At 39.7% G+C, this 20,869-nt stretch overlaps 1 protein-coding gene across 1 annotated transcript in view; it reads right to left on the reverse strand.

Annotated features, from left to right (window-relative positions):
* Positions 1-20,869, reverse strand: part of MACROD2 (mono-ADP ribosylhydrolase 2) — a 2,034,677-nt gene that overhangs the window by 496,611 nt on the left and 1,517,197 nt on the right. The window contains exon 8 of the mRNA XM_060611757.3: positions 5,632-5,705. Coding sequence (XP_060467740.1) covers positions 5,632-5,705 — 74 coding nt within the window. The remainder of the gene's footprint in view (positions 1-5,631; positions 5,706-20,869) is intronic.

Below are 20,869 nucleotides of genomic sequence, written 5' to 3' on the forward strand. Positions count from 1 at the left end.
CTACTTGAGAAAAATGGGTACTTATGGAAAGGTTATCATGCCACATGCTGTCATTTGTTTTATAGTGAACTCTGATATTCTTTTCTTTTGATTTTCTGAACCAGGAGTTCTTAATTCTTAATTTTGCCAAAAAATGCCAGTGAGTAATCTTCATTCCTTGCCCACCTCCCACTTGATTCCTGGATTTCTCTGCCACATGCCTTATCTCTCTTCAGTCATGATTTCCATTTCTTTGTATTTCTGTTTTGTAAGATAATTAAACTCTCTGGTTTTCTGAGAACAAGAATTCAAGGCTTAGCAGTGAATATTCTTTTTTGTTTTACAATTTTTCAGTAAGAATTCATTATATTTTTCAGTTCTGGTAAATCATTTTTGTGCCCCAGTTACCTCCTCTGGAGGATTTTCCTTCCTTTTTTCATTAAAGCACTGCTCTATCTCTTCCTCTAGAGTCAATTGTGCTATTTGTTCAGCTGGGCTCCCTCATGTCCCTGAGTCCCCCTAAACATGTGGTGACAATAGCATCCTCACAGTTCAACCTTTGGGCAAATGAAACAAGTCAATGGTGGGTGACAGAACATGTTTTCCCTAGTCTTGTCTACTGGGGCCAAGTGCTCCAGAAAAGCCTCTCTGGATGTGGAAATGTCCAGTCATACAAGCTGGGCATGATTTGCGTAATGAAAGGAATCAAATCAACTGTTGTTGAAAAAAAAAAAAAAAAAAAAAAGTATCCCTTCCTAATGGTTTAGAAACAGAGGGTAAGTAAACGGTAAAATGCGAAGGCTCACTAATTACATGACAACATCAATTATCAATGATCAAAAATCATGAAGATATGCACCATTGAATCATATACTTATCTGACTGAGAGAAGTATGGCCACTGATAGAAGTCACATTTACACGGATTCCCAACTTTTTTAAAGGAAAATTTTATTTATTTATTTTTTAATTTTTTTTTAATGTTTATTTATTTTTCAGACAGAGAGAGACACAGCATGAATGGGGGAGGGGCAGAGAGAGAGAGAAACACAGAATCTGAAGCAGGCTCCAGGCTCTGAGCCATCAGCCCAGAGCCTGATGCGGGGCTCGAACCCGCGGACCGCGAGATCGTGACCTGAGCAAAGTCGGACGCTTAACCGACTGAGCCACCCAGGTGCCCCAAGAAAATTTTAAGGGACATAACCAGATGAAAGGTCCAGAAGTTGCAACTTTACCCCCTGACCTCAACCCTAGCTTTGCCTCAAGGAGGGACCCAGTCGTAATGGGGCCATATTAAGCTGGTGAATGGGTAATGAAGATAATGGACAAAAAAAAAAAAAAAAAAAAAATCAATGAAACATAGACATGAGAGAGATTGAGAGAGTATGTAAATGAACTCCCTTGCTTCTTGTTGGATTTATAGTCTGTAGTTCTGGTTACTCATGAGACCCTGCTATAGTTCTAGCCCTTGAATTTCAAGACTTTTTTTTTTTTCTATCATTCATTTATATAATATATCTTCCTTTACATAATATAGCTTGAATGTTTTTCTACTTCTTGTAGCTAATCTCAAACTAAGACCAAAACCCAAGTTAAAATTATGATAATCTGATCAATTTTACCTTGCCTTTCTGTCTGACTTCTTTCCTGAGCTTCAGGCTCAAGTAACCACCTTTCTATTTGAAATCTTCATTCTGTATCTCAAATCACCTCAAACTTAACTGTCTGCGACATCATTATTGTTTTCTTTATGTTTTTTATATCAGCATGCTCCCCTACCAAGTTTCTTAGTAAATGCACCAAAATTTACCAGGGGCTTAGGTCAAAAGCCTAGATGCTATTTTTGACTCTTCCGTTTTCCTCATATACCACACATGATTTACTGCTATGATAGACACTACTACTGTTCATTGATATCCGGTTGCCTCTCTTCTGAATATTTGAGAGGACTTCATTTCCTTGTCCCCTGGGTGCCTTGTTCTGGACAGTGAAATCTGAGAAAAAGTTATATGCATCATTCCTTTGCAGAAGCATTTAAGAGCTATTACTTGATTATCTTTTCCTGTTATGTGATAGATGATATTTCACATGGTAGAGTGTCTGTCAGTCTGGGTTCTTGACTAAGCGAGAGCCCTCTGCTGACTCAAGACATACAAATAGCATGAGCAAAAATAAACCTTTGCTGTTTTATGGCACTAAGATTTGGAGGTTGTTTGTAACTGCAGCAGGAGCTATCCTATCTTAAGACAATCCCCAAGTCCTGCTAGCTCTATCGTCAAAACATATTCCAAACCTGATGCTGTTACCTCCTTTTCTGCCATCGCTATATTTCAAAGAATCCTCATTTCTTGCCTGGATTTACTGCAGTATCCTCTTCATCAGTCTTCCCTTTTCTATTCTGACATCTTCTCTCAAGTCCTTTCTGGCAGCAGCCAGCCTTTTGTCATTTTAAAGGTGAATCTCATCATGCCACTCCCTGTCCCAAACCCTCAACAACTTCCCATTAGACTTAGAATAAAAATCCAAGTTTCTCCATAAACCATAGCACTCTATGATCTGACTCCTACCTACTTGTCCAAATTTGTTTTCTGCCACTTTTTTTTTTTTAATCTCTGATCCAACAGCATTGTTTCTATTGTCTCTTACTATTACTTGCAAACAGTAAATTCATTTTCCCACCAGGGTTGTTCTCTTGCTATTACTTCTATGTGGAATGTTCTACCTCAAGATCTCTCTGTGGCTTGGGTTGCTCCTTTCCATCATACAAATCTTTGTTCCAAGATTATGTCCTCAGAGCCCTCTGTAAATTATCTAAAACCACATCCTCCTATAACTCACTCTCTCATTACCCTGTTTTACTTTATAGAGTACTCTTTCAACTGTCTTGTTCCTTTAGTTTTTGAAGTTTCTCTTTCCTAGACTATGTATACCGTAAGAGGATGATTTTGCTTTATAGCGTTCTGTCCCTCACATCTAGAAAAATCCTGGTGGTTATTTGTCAAATGAGTGAATTAATGAATAAATACCTTAAACAATCAGGATGTTAAAACAATACTGCAATGAAGAAACAACTGACAGAGAAGTAATATTCTTTCTTTTTTTTTTTAAATTTTTTTTAACATTTATTTATTTTTGAGACAGAGAGAGGGCATGAACAGGGGAGGGTCAGAGAAAGAGGGAGACACAGAATCTGAAACAGGCTCCAGGCTCTGAGCAGTCAGCACACAGCCCGACACGGGGCTCGAACTCACGGACCAGGAGATCATGACCTGAGCTGAAGTCGGCCACTTAACCAGCCCACTGAGCCACCCAGGCGCCCCAGTAATATTCTTTCTTAAGTCCTTAACCTGTTTGTTTTTTGACAGAGCAAAAACTAAATCAAAATACTGCTATAAAAAAACTTTGTATAGCTTTTATCTATCTCCTACTACTTACAATTCATTTACTAAGTAAAATCTGACTTGTTCAAATTAACATGTTTACATTAGCTAATGCATATTGGAAAAAGAAGACTTTTGTTTATTTATTTTTTTTAAATTCTTTTTAACGTTTATTTATTGTTGAGACAGAGAGAGACAGAGCATGAATGGGGGAGGGTCAGAGAGAAGGAGACACAGAATCTGAAACAGGCTCCAGGCTCTGAGCTGTCAGCACAGAGCCTGATGCGGGGCTCGAAATCACGGACCGTGAGATCATGACCTGAGCCAAAGTTGGCCGCTTAACCGACTGAGCCACCCAGGCACCCCGAAAAAGAGGCCTTTTAAAAGAGAATTAGCACATTATATGTTTAAGGTCACAGTGGTGATAACTGACCTGTGTTCCTTAATCTAAACTACTTAAATTTCTATACAACAGACCCAAGAAATGTGCAAGGAAAAGATCTGAAAGCAAAAGAACAGACTCAAAGACAGAGGAAGCTAAGAAGGTTTGTCAGGGCACAGACCATTTAAGTGGGAAACACTAACACATTTCCATGAAAAATAACCTGCATAGTTTAACAGAGAAAACCCATCAGTAGGATTTTTCAATGAACTATAAAAATGACCAACAAGTTTCCTCTTCATAATCATCTCCTTGATGACTTTTGTGTGAGTATACATACTTCTCTCACATGCCACCATGACACATGTGAATTTTCATCAGTAGGGAATATCCTTGGATCACTATTTTACTGGAAATATGGATTTGCACCAATACACTAGCTCAATTTGTATTCATGAAACATTCGACACTTTTGCTAAGCAGATGGTCCAGGTAAGGAGCTTTTACCGTAACCAAGAGATATATTAAAAATACCACTTTCAAAGGGACTGAACTTCTCTCTCTGGCCTCAGGATCCCTCCAAGGAGGAATGGCTGTTGGAGTTAGGAGGGCAAAGTCAGACTCTTGGCTTTGTGAGTCTGAAATCCTGAGTATGTCATTTAACCTTTTGATTCTAGATGAGAATCCTATGCTAGATGCTTCATGAGATTGTTGTGAAAATAATACATGTCAAAGAAATGTTTTGTAAGCTGGTTATTTTTGGTATTTTTTAAAAAAATTCTGCTTCTTTGAGGTTATTACAGCCATCCTCTATATCAAATCTGTTATATGCATGCATGCCTTTCAGAGTAAGAGGAAAAGAAAGAACAAGCACCAAAATGGATATGTTTGGCCATGTGGTCTTTACTCCTCCTGGAGAGTAACAATTTCTGAATCTATTTTAAAAATGTTGAAATTACAGCAATTAACAGAAAATTACACTGCTGTTTTTTTTTAAATTCACAAAGGCACCAAGAAGCTATCTCTCATATTATTAGCAAAGGCCCACAGTCTGTCTCCATACTCAAACATTTCCAAATAATCCATGTCCTACCCAAGAAGAAAGCTAAATTCATGGTCTATCATAAATGGAACAAAATTCTTTATAGCACTCACATGAATATCTGAGAAAAAATCAGAATAAAAACACACAAAGTTGTGTATTATATGAAACCTATTTACTGTTACAATATGTTAGTTGCCAAAATTTTGAAATCTAAGCTTCCACAGTATCTCTACTTATTGTGTTACTTTGTTGAGTAATGCTCCTGTTAATCACTAAACATATCCTAAAGATTTTATTAAATAAGCAGAATAAGATGCATGATGAATAGTCCAAGAGAAGCAGTTTCATAAAAAATCCTAATCATGAGGATTTAGCTATCAATTATCCATTTGTACTCCAATTTCACACTCAGAAGTTACTTTAGGGGAATGATTAATTATAAATAAAGGGACCTCAAGATACCAAAAAATTACCATACACCAGGAATCCCTGTCAACAAAGATAGCTTAACTCCTTAAGGAAAATATCACAGGACAATCCATCCTGTTCTCTCTTTTACACACAAAACCCATACTATCTAAAGATGTAAAAATGAGATCATGACCAAATGAGACTGATCAATTTGTATATATTCACCACCAAAAACAATCAGCATAATCCCTTCATTCAATTAATTACTGGAAAATATTCAATCACCTATGTAACCTCAACAAAGCATGGTCAGCTAGCTTTGGCTCAATGACTAGGTCTACTTGATATTTATGGAATAAATTTTTCTGCTTTTTTTGAGATTGAGGATCAAATTATACCATTTTCAATGTTTTCTAATTATGTTGTTCCTCCTACCTCGTGATGATTCTTGGCCAGCCATTCCTTAATGGTGCTGAGGGCAACAATGGAAGCAGGCTCATTCGGGAATCCTAAGTGAAGAACAGAATAAAACAAATAAACAAAAAAAGATGAAGGCAATAGAGAATTCAATGATGGTATGACACTGAATTTTTCTCATTTAAGCGGTATGCAATTCAACCAATTACTACTGAGCAAGACAGGTCTCAGTAAGGTACCCATGGATATGAAGCCCATGATCACACATATGACGCATGAAAGGGGCTAGTGCTATGCCAGTCCAGCACTAACAAGAAAAAGGATTTAACTGTCTTTTAAATTCTACAACAGTCAATTAAAAATATATCTACATTTGTTTAAGAGTTTTCAAAGCACTTTCATATAATATTCTCATAAGAGGTGCTCATATAAGGTTTATTACCCTCAATTTATAAACCAAGTAAATATGGCTAGAGAATACATGTACTTGACCCAGGGTCATGGGCCAGCAGGACTCTATCAATGAACTGGCACAAGACAGGACAAGCAACTTGCCAAATAGCCATACCACTGAAAGTTATTACCAGAATTCAAAGAAAGTTATTATCAGAATTCAAAGAAAGTTATTGTCAGAATTCAAAGGCCTTCTTTTTAGGGCCACTGGAAATTATGTTTGAGGGGCGCCTGGGTGGCTCAGTCGGTTAAGCGTCCAGCTTCAACTCAGGTAATGATCTCACAGTTCGTGGGTTCAAGCCCCGAGTCAGGCTCAGTGCTGACAGCTCAGAGCCTGGAGTCTGCTTTGGATTCTGGGTCTCTCTCTTTCTCTCTCTGCCCCTCCCCCACTTGTGCTCTGTCTCTCTCTGTCTCTTAAAAATAAATAAATGCTAAAAAAAATTATGTTTGAGATTAAGACAGCATGAATTGACCTGGTTGTGCACTATGGATTTGATTTTAGAAAGATGGGAAGAAAGACACTTATGTCCTACTGAGCAGTAGCACACATAATCAGAATTTCTAAAACCCATCCAGAATATCTCTTTAGCTTATATAAATCAAACATATTTTTGAACTTGCAGAATCATCATACATTCTGCCAATAAAATATATGTGAAGGAATAACCTTACAAATTCTATATTTATGGGGAAAAAAGAAGAAAAGATGGGAGTGACTATTCCTTTGAAACTACTTTCTTTAAACTTACTATTGGCTTCCTAATCACCAAATCTCATATAGTCAATCACTCATTCAAATCAGTCTTCATCTTTTCCTGTATCAGATGTGCTTGACTAGTTTTCCATGTTTCAATACCTCTTCCCTCCTGGATTTAAAAAAAAAATTTTTTTTACTGTTTTAAAGTATACAACACAGTGGATTTTTATAGTTCCACAAAGTTGTGCAGCTATCACCACCAACTCCAGAATATTTTCATCATCCCCCCACAAGATTCTGTGCCCACTAATAGTCACTCCTCAATATCCCTCTACCCCAGCCCCTGGCAGCTATAAATCTACTTTTTGTCACTATAGATTTGAAGATTCTCCTCCTGGATTTTTCAGCACTGCCTTCTATGATTCCTCTCACCTATCTGAGCTCCTCTAGCTCCTTTTTCTAGGAGCATCCATTAAATGTATGCCATTCCCAACATCTAAAGTCAGCCTTCACCTTAGTCGGTATTCTGTGTTAGCCAGCTGCAGCATCATCCACTAACATGCCTTTTAATCAGGGGGCTCCTGTGACATTGTTCTGTGCAGATGCAGAAAGAGAGAGGTATTGCTGAAATGGGGAGATCTGGGATTTAAAAAACCAGTTTTATTGGAAGGCAAATACATATTCCAGTAGTTTATACTAACGGTATAAATCTCATTAGACTTTCAGAGAAAATGTATGAAAGAAGAGGAGCAAGAGAGAGATGTTTGTCCACATTTCCAAGAACAAATGTTGCTTTTCTGATTAGGTTTCTACCTACACACTTTGTAAGAGAGTGCATTAGGAAAGGGGACAAAATAAAGCAGGGCCAAGCTCCACTTGACCACTGTCATATGAGAGAGAGAACCACTGGCATAGCAAAAATGTGCACAACTTTTTATTTTTTTATTTTTTTTAACATTTATTTATTTTTGAGACAGAGAGAGACAGAGCATGAACAGGGGAGGGGCAGAGAGAGAGGGAGACACAGAATCTGAAATGGGCTCCAGGCTCTGAGCTGTCAGCACAGAGCCAAACGCGGGGCTCGAACTCACAAACCATGAGATCATGACCAGAGCTGAAGTCGGACGCTTAACCGACAGAGCCACCCAGGCACCCCATAACTTTTTAAACTTTGTAAATTCATCTATGACATTTGGGATTGTGAATTTGTTTTGAACTGTTTCATCTATTTACATTTTCCTTAAATGAAGGTTTCAAAATATAAAACCCTTAAAATAAAACCTGTTAGTTCGTTCATTAAGCAAATTATTATTGAACCAGAAAAGAGAAGATATATAGACATGTTTAATGAGCCCCTGTCCTCTAAAACCCAAAGTCAGAGGGAGGAAATAAATAAGAGGCATGCATGCGAATGAATCAGGGATGTGGGGACACAGACAAAGGGAGCTAAGCAAGAAAGAGGAGGCTTTCTAGGAAGTGATAGAATGTTTGGGGAAGAGAACAATAAAGCGGGGAGCTGAGGAGACACTGTCCTCAGAAGTATGTGTGAGCAAGTAGGAATTAATGGAAAAGGTAAGACAAGTGATGAGAGGTAGAAAGAAAAGGACTCCCTGTGGACTGCAAGGAAAAAGCAAGAGGCTGGGATGGGCATTTGTGGTTAGGGGTTAACTACAGGTGGCTTTTCTAGTTTACCTTACCCCCACCTCCCCTCTGAGTTTAACATCTACATTTGTAATCACCTGGATACCTCCCCTTGATACACTCCAGAACCAGAAGTGTAATGTGTATTCTTCCACAAAATGAACTTCTTCCAGTCTTTCTGGTTTCTGCTCATGGATATCTCTCTCCTAAACACTGCTTCAGTATTTAACTGTTTCCCCAGCTGGTAACTGAGTCCTCTGAAATATTTTATACCACTTCCTTTCCTTCTTTGCCATGGGATCTCATTCAAAGAACAATCAGTCCTCACTTTGATTACTGTAGTTGACTCATAATCGTGCCTCTTTGGTCATCCCCCCGCTTCTCCGTTCTGTTGAACACACCACTTCTAAGTGATTCTTCCTAAAGTATAGTTACCACAACATTACACAAAACAATGGTGACCTTGGGGACTCTCCAGCAATTACAGAGTGAACTTTAGCTCCTTAGCTGGGCATGATACACCACAAGGAGCCTTTCTAGACTTGGGTCTTAGTTTTTCCTATTTATTCTCCTCCCATGAAATTCTTCTCCAACTTTTTGATGTGTTTAAGAAGTACTTAAATCATAAGATTATAGGGCTATATAAAGCTAATAAATGCTGTAATCATGCTCAGTTGCAATGGCCGTCAGCATTAACCTTTAGAAGACGTAAGTCCCCACAGAGAAATTATAAAAATTCTCATAGAACCATGGCAACTACAGTCAGTTCCCAATTATATGTGACCTTCTGGTCACTTTCCCACATTTATCAAAGCCTCTGGCACTGAGCTATTGTTTTCATCTGTATCTCAAGGCTTGCCATAACCGTGGGTGACTTCAGTGTCCAATAAGATGACCCACCTGGCCTGCCAGTTCCTTGACCTGGTCATTTTTGACAACCACCTCCACTCCACCGCCTCCCTAGATCACACCCTGCTCCTTGAAGCAACATTTTTATTCCCAAATTACTAATTTAAGGATGCTCTCTCAAAACTTGTTCTATCTTTAGTTTGTTCTGCTACCTTCCAAGAGATGTCCTTTATAAGCACTTGAAGCCCAAACTAGTGCTCATATTTCCTGCCTGAATGGTGTGACTCTTTCCTACCTCTCTAGGCTCTTCTCACACTGTATCGCTCGTTGCTTCCTCAACTCCAGCTACACTGACCTTCTTTCTGTTCTTTGAATGTGGCATGTTTGCTTTTGCTCTCTGCCAGAAGGCCTTGCTCATGCTGTATCTTCTTCCTGAAATGACATTTCTCCCTCGTTTCCTAGCTTATTTTAACTTTTATTTGTTCTTTTCCCAGTCATCACTTCTCCAGAGAAGGCTTCTCTGACGACTCCCTATTTGACACTTTCATAACATCATGGAGCTTTTCCTGGTGGTACTCATCTTAGCTTCAATTTTACCTTTATTTATGTACATATTTGATTAATAATCCTAGTAGAGTGAAAGCCCTAAGGAGGCAGACATCACATCCGTGTTTTGCTTATCACTGTATCTCTAAACCATTGCTGGCACCTACAAGATGATCAATAAATGTGTGTTGAATGAGTGAATGGACTGTGGACTTGTGATTCATTGTACTGACAGCAAGAAAGCCAGCACTGGGAGAACAAGGGTGTTTAGCTCTAGAGTCTCAGAGGGTGAAGGGTGCAATGATATATCCACATTATCCTATTTCATCCCTGAGGGGAAACTACTGAGAAGATTCATATGAGAAAACACAGTTCCTAATGGAATGATATCCTGTAATCAATTAAAAATGGAGGGAAATATCAAGACAAATGTCCCTGAAAATATGCCTTCTTTCAGTGGGCATATATCTATACAAGATGAAGTATGGTGTTCAGAGGAAACAGCAACAGCACAATTCTTTGTCCACTTAACTGCAAGACTCCAAGGGTTACAAGTAAGACCAATGAATAGACAGGATAGATTTTTGCTCAGGGATGGGCTCCCGACGACAGTAAGGCCTACCTCGGGAGGTCGCAATGTATTCTGGTCACCAGAGGGCTTTTGTTCATAAAAGCAGGATGGCCACCCAGAGGGAAGGCTGCAGACAAGCTTTAGATGAATCATTGAATTAAATGACATAGAAAATCTCTTCCAAGTATGAGGGTCAATGAGGCTGAACAAGCCATTAATAATTTAGGGCCAGGCGTGCAGGGAATTATATATGTGTGTGCCCAGGTGTACATAGAATCTGTGCTTCTGTTGGCATTCCAAAGTTTAGTTCCTTATTCATTAGTATAGATTATTAAATTTAACTTCTGTTGTGAATGTTGAAGTTGATTTACAGAATGTGTAAGTGATTTTTTCTTTTTGTTTACTTTTATATTGAAACTACTTGCAAAATTTTTACATGCACGCAAATGTACATACATACATCATACACACATACCACCCTTACCCAAATCAAGATATAAAATATTTCTAGCTCTTCAGAAAACTGCCTCGTCCCAAGTCAATATCTACCCCATGAAGAAACTGCTATTCTCTCTTCTACTGTCACAGATTCGTTTTGTCTGTTGTTACACTTCACATATATAGACATACAATGTGCACCACTTTTGGTCCAAATTTTCAACATTATGCCTGCCTGATTTATTCATGTTGTTACATATAGCAGAAGCTGCTTCTTCTTCTCTGCAGTGTTGTATTCCATTGTATGAATATGCCACAATTTATTTAGCCATTCTACTGTTGATGGACAAGTGGATTGTTTCCAGTTTTGAGCTATTAGGAATGAAGTTGCCATGAACATTATCATAAATGTCGTTTGGTGGACATGAGCACTGTTTCTGTTGAGTATATACCTGGGAGCTGGGGCTACCAGTTCATCGCTTAAGCAGACATTTAACTCTGGTAGATTCTGCCAGTTTTCCAAAGCAGTTTTACCCATTTACACTCCTACCAGAATTAAACCAACACAATATTTACAAATTTTGAACAAGAGAGGTAAAAATTGAAACAGAAAATTCAATTTACGATAGTTTTTATCCATGGTACAGCAAATAACTCATTAGACAGATATTTTCCTTTTACTCAGTTATTAAGCAGATATTTCTCTTTTAATCAAATTGCAGAAAGATATAGCAATGAAGATTCACTGAAGGTCCTGCCCAGCCATTGGACTATTCGTTTGATGGAATTGTTAAAAATCTGGAATGTTTTCAACACAATTCGAATGAATCTGGTTTTGACCTTGTCATAGACGAAGTTCCTCTCTAGGTTTCATTCTTTTATTCTTTTGCTGTTGTTGATAATTCTCCAATATCTTCAACTTTGTCGATTGCTCTGACACAAAGACTAAATTTGTTTCCCTGACATAAAAAAAAAATACCACTTTCTACAAATTGGTGTTTGTGGTGTGTGTCAGAGCAGAGGTAGGTGGGGTGTTGGGTGAAGCAGGCGAAGGGGATTAAGAGTGCACATCTCGATAAGCGCTGAGTAACGTGTAGAATTTTTGATCATTATATTATACACCTGAAGCTAATATAACACTGTGTCAGTCATACTTGAATTAAAGAATAATAAAAATACATAAAATAAAACACATTCTACTGAAAATCTAGCATATTCTACTGAAATAAAAGTAGACATAATTTGCTTTGCCTGTAAAACTACCCTTTTTGCAGGCAGAAGCAATGGATCAGCTTTTGTTTTAAACCTAAAATGACAGTCTGCTTGCAGCTCTGGATCACCCTACCATCGAGGGCATATGGTAATGCCTTAAGTCAGTTATTTCAAAGAAGTTCTTACTGCAAAAAAATATCAAATTGAACATAATTTCAGGTATGATTAACCCATGCATCCAAATGTCAACCCCCCTCTACCATGTACAGTCTAGCCAGGGCCTCGCTTTCTTGCATTGCCCCTGATATCCCTGTCAAGCCCAGCCATAAGGAGTCACCTCTGCCTTAACTGTGGATGCCTTTCTAGCAGTTGTAAGAATAAGGCAACCTAGATATCAACACCCAGGCAAAGCTCACAAGCGTAAAAACCATGCACAAGTTCTTCTGGAGTGGTTTTCGCCTCAAAGGGTGTTTAGTCCATAATCTCATCTCACCAAGAAGGGTACTTAGTCCAAAGCTGTGATGAAACACTGGTTGCCATACTAACCATCCCTCAGTGGCTAGAAGCACAAGATTAGTACTGAATTGCGATAAAGTTAGAAGCAAGAGTTAAAAAAAAATCAAAAGCAAAAACAAAACCTCTCTGGAACTCTGCATGTGAAATTCACATTCAATTTTGAGTTCTCACTCCCTATCAAATCTTTAAAGCATGTTGGTACTTTTTTTTCTATTTACACACAAACTCAAGCAAAATACTATGCAGGTCTTAAACATGGGGTGTTCAGCATTGATGCAAATCTCAGACTGTCCCAAATGACAGGGATGTATCACTGGGTTTATTGAAATGTTAACATCAGTTGAACTGAGATTGTCAATGTTTATTATCAATGCAAAATTACACTTTGCTTCAATTTTGAGACAGTATAACCACAACATTTTCCATCTTAGCACAAAAATTCTGGTGTGGGGACCACAGGGACATGAAATAGTATACTTTACAAGCTCAAGTAAAAGGACATGAAGCGTGAGATGAGTTGTCTTTCTCAGAACATTCCTCATGACTATTTCTTGAACGAACACACACACATACACACACACACACATCTGCCTTTGGTCAGGAGGAGAGGTAGGGGGATACAGATGGAGGGTGCACCAAGGTGCGGGGCTGTGGGGGTATAAGAGTATGGGGTATATGGGTGAGCAAGGGAAAGTATAGGGAAATGAATTTATTTTTTAATCTCAAAACAGTTTTTGTCAACCCCTTCCCCCTAGGCCTCCTTCCAAGACATAAAAGCAATTCTGATAGCACGATGAAATCAAATTACTTGAAAGAAATGAGCTGAAGGAGGCTCACCGTTAAGCAATCGCTAGAGCAGCCACTCAGACAATTCTGGCTAAAGGCTGAGTTTCACAAAAGATAAAACAGGTGAAGTAATAAGAGTGACACTGGCCTCAGTGACTGCAGTGAGCACAGCAGCAGAATGCTAAAGAGGGTGTCACTGGCTTTCCTCAGGAGAGCAAAGGGCACCACAGTAGGCAAGAGCGAGACATCCCCAGCCTGTCGGTAAGATGGTGGAGTCTCAGCTGGTGTTGAAAAGGCAGGTTTTTGTAAAATATGCACATATATACATCATATGGCATCTTAACAAGTTCAATAGACATAGCAGATGCTGACAACACCCTATATACATCCCCTTGGCATATGCCATCCTTGCACACTGGCTTGATTTACACCCATTAGCACCAGCAGGCTTTTAACTGAGGGTGTCCATAGTGACACCATAGGTGGGGCAGGTCCAAAGTGTCAGGGAATCAAGACCACCAGCAACATTTCTCAACCCATGATTAATGAGAGATTGTGGATAAATATCCCAGCTCACTCACCCCTCAGGCAAGACAACACTGAGGTGCATGCTTCATACAGTTTCCTCGAGTTGCCTGGTGGGATTACCCACCTGTTGTTCACAGTGGCAAATTGCATTCTTATTGGCTTCTTTCCCTGAAATCATCTCCCCAGTTAACTACTTGAACTCAAACCCTTGCCTCTGAGCCTGATTTGGGGGGAAGCCAAACCACGACTGCAATCAACATGCATTCATGAACTTGAGAAAATGAGGGGTCATGTTTTATCTGATGGCACCCATTCTTCAGACTTTTCTACTTGTAAGGTCTGGCATGTGCATGGTAGATAAATGTTTTATAAATTACTTAATGATATGGAGGAAATAAGTTCGAAGTTGTCAGCATGGAAGCACAATAGTATTTTACTTTGGGGAGGGGGGAGGGTAGAGGTCATATAGGTTAGGCTCACACTGGCATGGAAGCCTGGCCCCACTGGACAGAAATCTTGAAACCACAGTAAACTGTTGTTGCTGCTGCTGCTGCTGTTAACATTTATTGAGTAGTTATTATGTACATGTCACTCTACCTAGCATTTATATGTATTATATTAATTAATCTCCACAACAACCCAATGAAAAGAACAAGGGAGAATAATTGAAGATGAGCTGGTCTATAAATGAACAGTGACTTTAGTGTATTCAGGGAGGCAGTGACCAAAGATGATTAATTTGGTTTTATATTAAAAACTACCAAGAGGTGTGCAAAATGCAGTCTAAGTGTTATGCAAGCATTGGTAGACTCAGTATCAACCACTAATGTGGTTTAAACCAGCATATGCTTGAAGAGGAAGCAAAGATACTGCATGTGGCCATGGGTGGCAAGGGTGGGAGCCTAGGCTGTCCTTAAGAGCCCTGTCACCTCTGGCTTCCACATAAAATTGCCTGAACCTTCAAAACTCCCTTCAAGATGTGTGTAGTCTTTCCCACTTTATAGAATGAAAGTGGCTCTTAGAGAACCCAAGCAAGGGGCAGGGCCAATACCCAAGCCTGAGTCTGCCTGATTCCACCCATACCCTAGCCGAGTGCCTGCTATTGTTCATCCTCCCACATCCATAGAATGAATGGAATTTACCATGACCCCTCTCCTTCAGAGATTCACCTCCTGAGGCAACAGTTTCAAACTCCAAGAGAAGGAAATGAAATTGGAGGCACATAGGATGAGAAAGCTTGTTTCAGTGTGCCAAGCACGGGGCCTCCTGCCTGGTCACACCCAATAGACCTGGGGTCACTGATGTTTTGCTCTCTTTCTCGGGTGGCAGCCAGTCTACCATTTAATGTCTGCATTTCAGAGTATGGATGGGGCCCAAGGAATGCCCTGGGGATTGTAGAAAAGCTGGTGGATGGGATGGTACAATTACTCCTCAACATATAGGTACCATCATACTGGACACAATTGGAACCTAGAAATCTGAAGCTCACTGGCTCACAACAGAACTTCTGTGTGTCACACCTCTCTCTGTGGTCCTGCCTTACCCATTATTTTGTTCAGCTTAGCACTGATTTTCCAAGCAAGACCTCTAGGATTGTCATATATACAAGGGAGAAGGAAAATTCTGTACTTCTTATCATTAAACTCTTTCCACACCCATTCTTTCATTTCACTTGACATTATGTGTTCCATAGCAAGTGACACTCCATAAATTCTACTATATTCAGCCTCAGACTTGAGTTACTTTTGCTTTCACCTACTTAAAACATTGTGCAACATGAAGTTTTCCTTTCAAGTTGTCTTTCCTTTGCTCTGCAAAGCGGGTATGAATGAGCCACACTTTTATGGGACACAAGGTTACAATCTATGCAAGCTTCATCAGTTTCTAAAACTTATGAGCTCCAGCTTCTATTTCTGAGGATATTTTTTAAATCATCTTTTGCCTAAGGAATTATAATAATGACCTAAGAAATGGCTCGTGAAACAAATGCTATTCTATGCAAGCTGTTCCTACTAACTTTGAATAAGTCTCTTGAGAAAGGAGATGAAAGATCTCATAGAATCACCTGGAACAGAAGATTTCTAATATTCTCTTTTAAAAGAACATTTTTCCTACAGGGGCAATCAAGGGAGTTCACCAAGGGTATCACATTTGAGTAGGAAAGATTTATATTGGGATCTACTGAAAAGACAAAAATGAAGTTTCTACTTTTGAACTGGTGGCACCCTGTGGTGCATGCACCTTGTAGCCAATGATCTTTCTAAACATAAAGCACACCATGTCATAGCCATGCTAAGAGATGCCAGTGACTTGCTCCACACTTGTGACCAAAGTCCAAACTCCTCATTTTGGCTTTCCAGAGCAGTTGTGTGGCCCCCCTCATACTCTGAAATGCTTGGTTACCATGAGTAACTCCACTGGAATATAAACTCCATGAGGCAGAGCCCTTATCTGTCTTATTCACCTTTTCACCCTCAGTGCTCAGAGCAAAGTATGTGCTCAATAAGGTGTGAAGCTTCCTAGCATCCTGAAATGATTTTATGCCACCTAAAGCCTAGGAAAATCATCTCTCTCACCAGAGGGAAGGAAACAAACTAATTCTGTGCGGCTCTCTTGTGCCTGCTGGGCAAGAACTTCCACAACACATGTGACCTTGGCACAACCTAAAGGCATGGACTTAGGAGAATGAGAAATAGGTCCCTTGGCTTTAGGTCCAAAAAACACCTCTTGGGCTTCTGTGACCTTCAAGCTGGGTCAGAGAACAGGAGCTCCTTCAGAGACACACCATTATAGAGGGTCTCTTAGCTTCAAGTGTCACTGAATTAGAGGCATGAAACCACATATGTCCTAAAAAGCTTTTATGTTCCCACCTGCACAGCCAGGTTGCAAGGTTCTCCTGAAGGAGATGTGCTGAATATTTTCATCACAGCTTCCAGCAGCATTAACCATGACACCATAACATGGAAGAAGAGGAGTGAGTCCCCAAAGCCCCTGCTTATTGGCTTTTACTCCCCAGTAACTAGCCAAGTTCCCTTGAAGGCCTAAGTTTGCAAACTGCCCTCATAATCCCAGGAATTTCTCTGAAGTTTCTCACTGATCAACTCTTGTGCAATAAACACTGAGCATGGAGAGCCTCTCCTCTTCACATATGAATGTTAAGACAGACCTTGGCTGCTACACTCTTATGTCCTGAGATCCATCTGAACCAGTCTCCAGATTTCAGCATGTGAAGTTTTCTTAGCTAGAGCTGGTGCAATTGGTGAGAACTCCACTCTATGGTTTGATAGAATTTACAAATGGCAGCCACTCTTTTGCTGAGAAACACAGAGATTAATGCAATCTTAGCAACTCAGACTGTGATTAAAAATAACACATTATTTGATATAATTATATAATTTCTATGATCAAAAATATGTCTTTTGATATACTGAAAGCCCACTGGAGTACATCATCCTGAAAATCATTTTCAAAGACACTCTGAAAGATCACAAGTGAGAAATTCTGAAAATTTCTCTGTTGTGATGGAGAACACAGTTTGATGTGGGCAGTAATGTCACCATTAGACTACTGTGTCTCTTTTTGATGGTTTGGATTCTGAATGTGCTGGATTGGATAAGCATATTGAATTCCTCACTCCTCTTTGCCACACCCTCTGGCACCCTTATTTTTCAAAACTATCCTGTAAGTGGAGTATATTTCCCTGTGTCACTGATGTTGAGTCTGGCTATGTGACTTGCTTTGGTCAATGGGATGGGAGCAAATGCGAGACTTTAAGAGCATTCACCGGCATAAAAATGGAATGTTCCAGGTAGCCACTGCCCTTTCAGAATGGCACCTGAAGTGAGGTAGGTGAAACAGACTGACCACTACCAAAAGGCTGGGATCCAGGTCAGTCAGGTCCAGCCCAGCCTCAACCAGTTAAACCCAGTCAATCTGCAGAACTGTGAACAAGAGAATAAATGCTATTTGCTGTTAGCCTTTGCTCTTTCGAGGTCATTTGTAATGCAGAAAAATCTGACTGATACATTGAGCAAAGACTGATATGCTTTTTGAAATCCCACTGAGGATGTACGGCACTCAGGAGTGGTTTTTCTTCTTATCTAGGTCTTGGCCAGTTTTGGAAGATGGTTTCACTTGTTGACTGTCCAGAGTAAAAATATTATATATGTAATAAATTGTGCATATTACTGCAAAGAATTCAGAGGCATGGGAATTGTTTCCAGAGAAACCCTGGAATAAGGAAAAGAGAAAATGTTTTGCAGTCAAACCTACTAGACATTGCATCCTGCCGTGAAAACGGCAATCTGTGTGAGTATAGCCTGTTCCTTTTTATTTTTTTTAAGATTTTATTCTTAAGTAATGTCTACATCCAATGTGTGGCTCGAACTCACAACACTGAGATCAAGGGTCACATGCTCCACTGACCGAGCCAGGCAGGTGTTTCTACAAAGCATGTTTCTATTCTTTGCCCACCCAGTAATATGGGGATAAGGCTACCCTCTTGCTGTGAAGATGAAATAGAATAAGTCACATACCCTTTGTCCCTCACAGGGCTTATTTAGGTCCCTCTCCCTACATTTACCTTATTTACTTAAAGGTGTGAGAAAACCAAAAGATGTAAGGAAGCCTAAAGGTACATGAATGCCATTCCTCACCTGAGGCCTGGAAACCCAGCTAGGAGCACCAAACTCTTCAGTATGTCCTAGAGTCAGAACCTCAAGTGAAGGTATGATCAATTGTTTCTCCTGAGAGCCTTGAAATAGATTTGCATTACCTATTTTTCCCAAGAATCCCCTCCTAATACTAGAAAATATAATTTTTTGGTAAGAGAAACAAGTAGTAGAAGGGGAGGTATTCACAAAGTGACCTCATTTATAGCTAAACCTCCGAATTGTACCGTACTTACTATGGTCAAGTATCGGCATCCAAAAGATGCTTGCTAGTTAGACTCCCAATCACTACACTGTGGATTTCACAACATCCCAGTGATATGATGAATATGCTTCTGTAACAAATCTAAAATGAATTTGGAGTGGCCTGAGCAATGGCCTCTGATTCATCACAGATATGACCTTTTCTTGTTCTATCTGGAACATTCCCTTCACTGGCTTTTAGATTTCTAAGGTTTACCCAAACATAAGACACCACTCCTGAAATTGCCCAGAAAAATGTAATTGGAAGTGACGTATGTACTATTTCTCTCAAACAGAAGCCGAGCTCGTTCCTCTTAACCACAGTGAGGTATTTGGGGGAATAGTAAGCATTTGAGGAATGGTGGGAGAATGGAAGAGACCAAATAAACCACAGAATTTTAAAGCAGGAAAACTGCATTTTAAAATGCAAATTTCCCACAATGCTCATCATTTGTCAGTCTTAATAATGAATGACAGTATTTCACCAACCATGAGCTCCAGACCAAGTTTGTGGTAGCATAATGAAATCCTAGAAGGGCATATTTCTCATCAAAAATCAATTTGTTCTCTGGCTTGAGCTGTAGTAAGCAGACACAAGATAGCATGAAGTAGTAATGTGCCATAAAAACCTGCCAGGACCAGAAAAGAAGTTTAGGGTGTGCTTTTAGTGTGAATAAATATCCATTTAAACATAAATGTTAAAGATTTATTTTGACGGATCCCTTTAGGAAGTTGGAACTTTTGTGTACACTCAAAGGTATTCCTGAGAGAAAAATAAAGCAGATGTTTGCACAGTATTTTATGTATGTGACACCTGACATTATTTTTCTTCTTAAAAAGTAGAATGGCGTTCTGGCACACAAGAGGCTTGGAAGTTGTCACTCCTTCCTAACAAGTGATAGGCTGAAGAAACTGAAAAAAAAAAATCAACAACTTTTCTTAGATCTTTCAGAGAAGTGAGGTCCCAGGGCAAATCACTGTCCCTTCAAACTGTAGAAACAGGCAGGTGAATACAAAGAACCACAATTTCACGGAGCAGCAGCTCTTTGAGCAGAAACGTCCACAGGAGACAGTACAAGGGGAGGGAAACCTAAACTGTGGTTAAGGAACTGTTGGAGCTTGGGGTACACATGTCTTAGAGTTAAAAACTCCAGAGGTGCCTAGGCTTAGGGTGCCCACCCCACTTTTGTAAGTTTTATCTCCAGGAGCTCGACCAGGTTTTCTCACAGTGAATATAAAGAAAACCCTCCCTCATGCCACCTGCAGGGGGACAGGGAAAGGGACTACGGCAATATCTTGGTTTGAGAACATAAATTGTTCTGGAAACATGCTTGTAATCCAAAACACTTGCATATCAAAGCGAATTTCAAGAACCATTGTCTCGGTTGTGATCATGTGACGTGCGGCATCATGTACTACTCATATTGCAAGATAACGCTCACTTATCAAGTTAAATTCTTTTAGAAATGTTTGCTCATCTTGCAGAATGCTCGCGGAACAACTTACTTGCAATCCAAGGTTTTACTGTATTTTGAAATAGGCCACACTGTTCTCAACAAGGCTTGCCTTCAGGAGAAATTATGTTACCAGAGCCTAAACTACCTGGGGGAAGGGGAATATTCTAGTCCAGCCAGCTCTAGCCATCCGTCCACATGGGGGAAGGAAAACACCCATCTGTAGCCCATGCTAGTCATCCAATCTCACCTGAAGAGGGAAAGAGGGAAAATAAGAAGCACTTGTGACATTCTCAGTTCAGAGGCACGGGCTCATTAATGACGGAGACCTGAGCAGAGGACTAGAGCATGTTTCCCCTCCCCCACACCTCACCACCACATTACTAAAGGACTATTTACTGTAGTTCCATTTGCCAAATACACCATGTTCAGCTATCAAGAAAAAAAAATCAAAGCATACTAAAAAGCAAAACTCATAGTTTGAAGAGACTGCCTAAGCATCAGAACCAGATTCAGATAAGGCAAGGATGTTGGAATGATTCATATGCTAAGTATTCTAATGGGTAAAGCACATAGCATACAAAAACAGATGGGCAACACAGGGAGAAGGACAGAAATTCCAGGAAAGAATCAGAAAGAAGCGCTGGAGATC

The sequence above is a fragment of the Panthera onca genome, chromosome A3 (assembly GCF_046562875.1).
Source record: "Panthera onca isolate mPanOnc1 chromosome A3, mPanOnc1 haplotype 2, whole genome shotgun sequence".
NCBI classification, from domain to species: Eukaryota; Metazoa; Chordata; class Mammalia; order Carnivora; family Felidae; genus Panthera; species Panthera onca.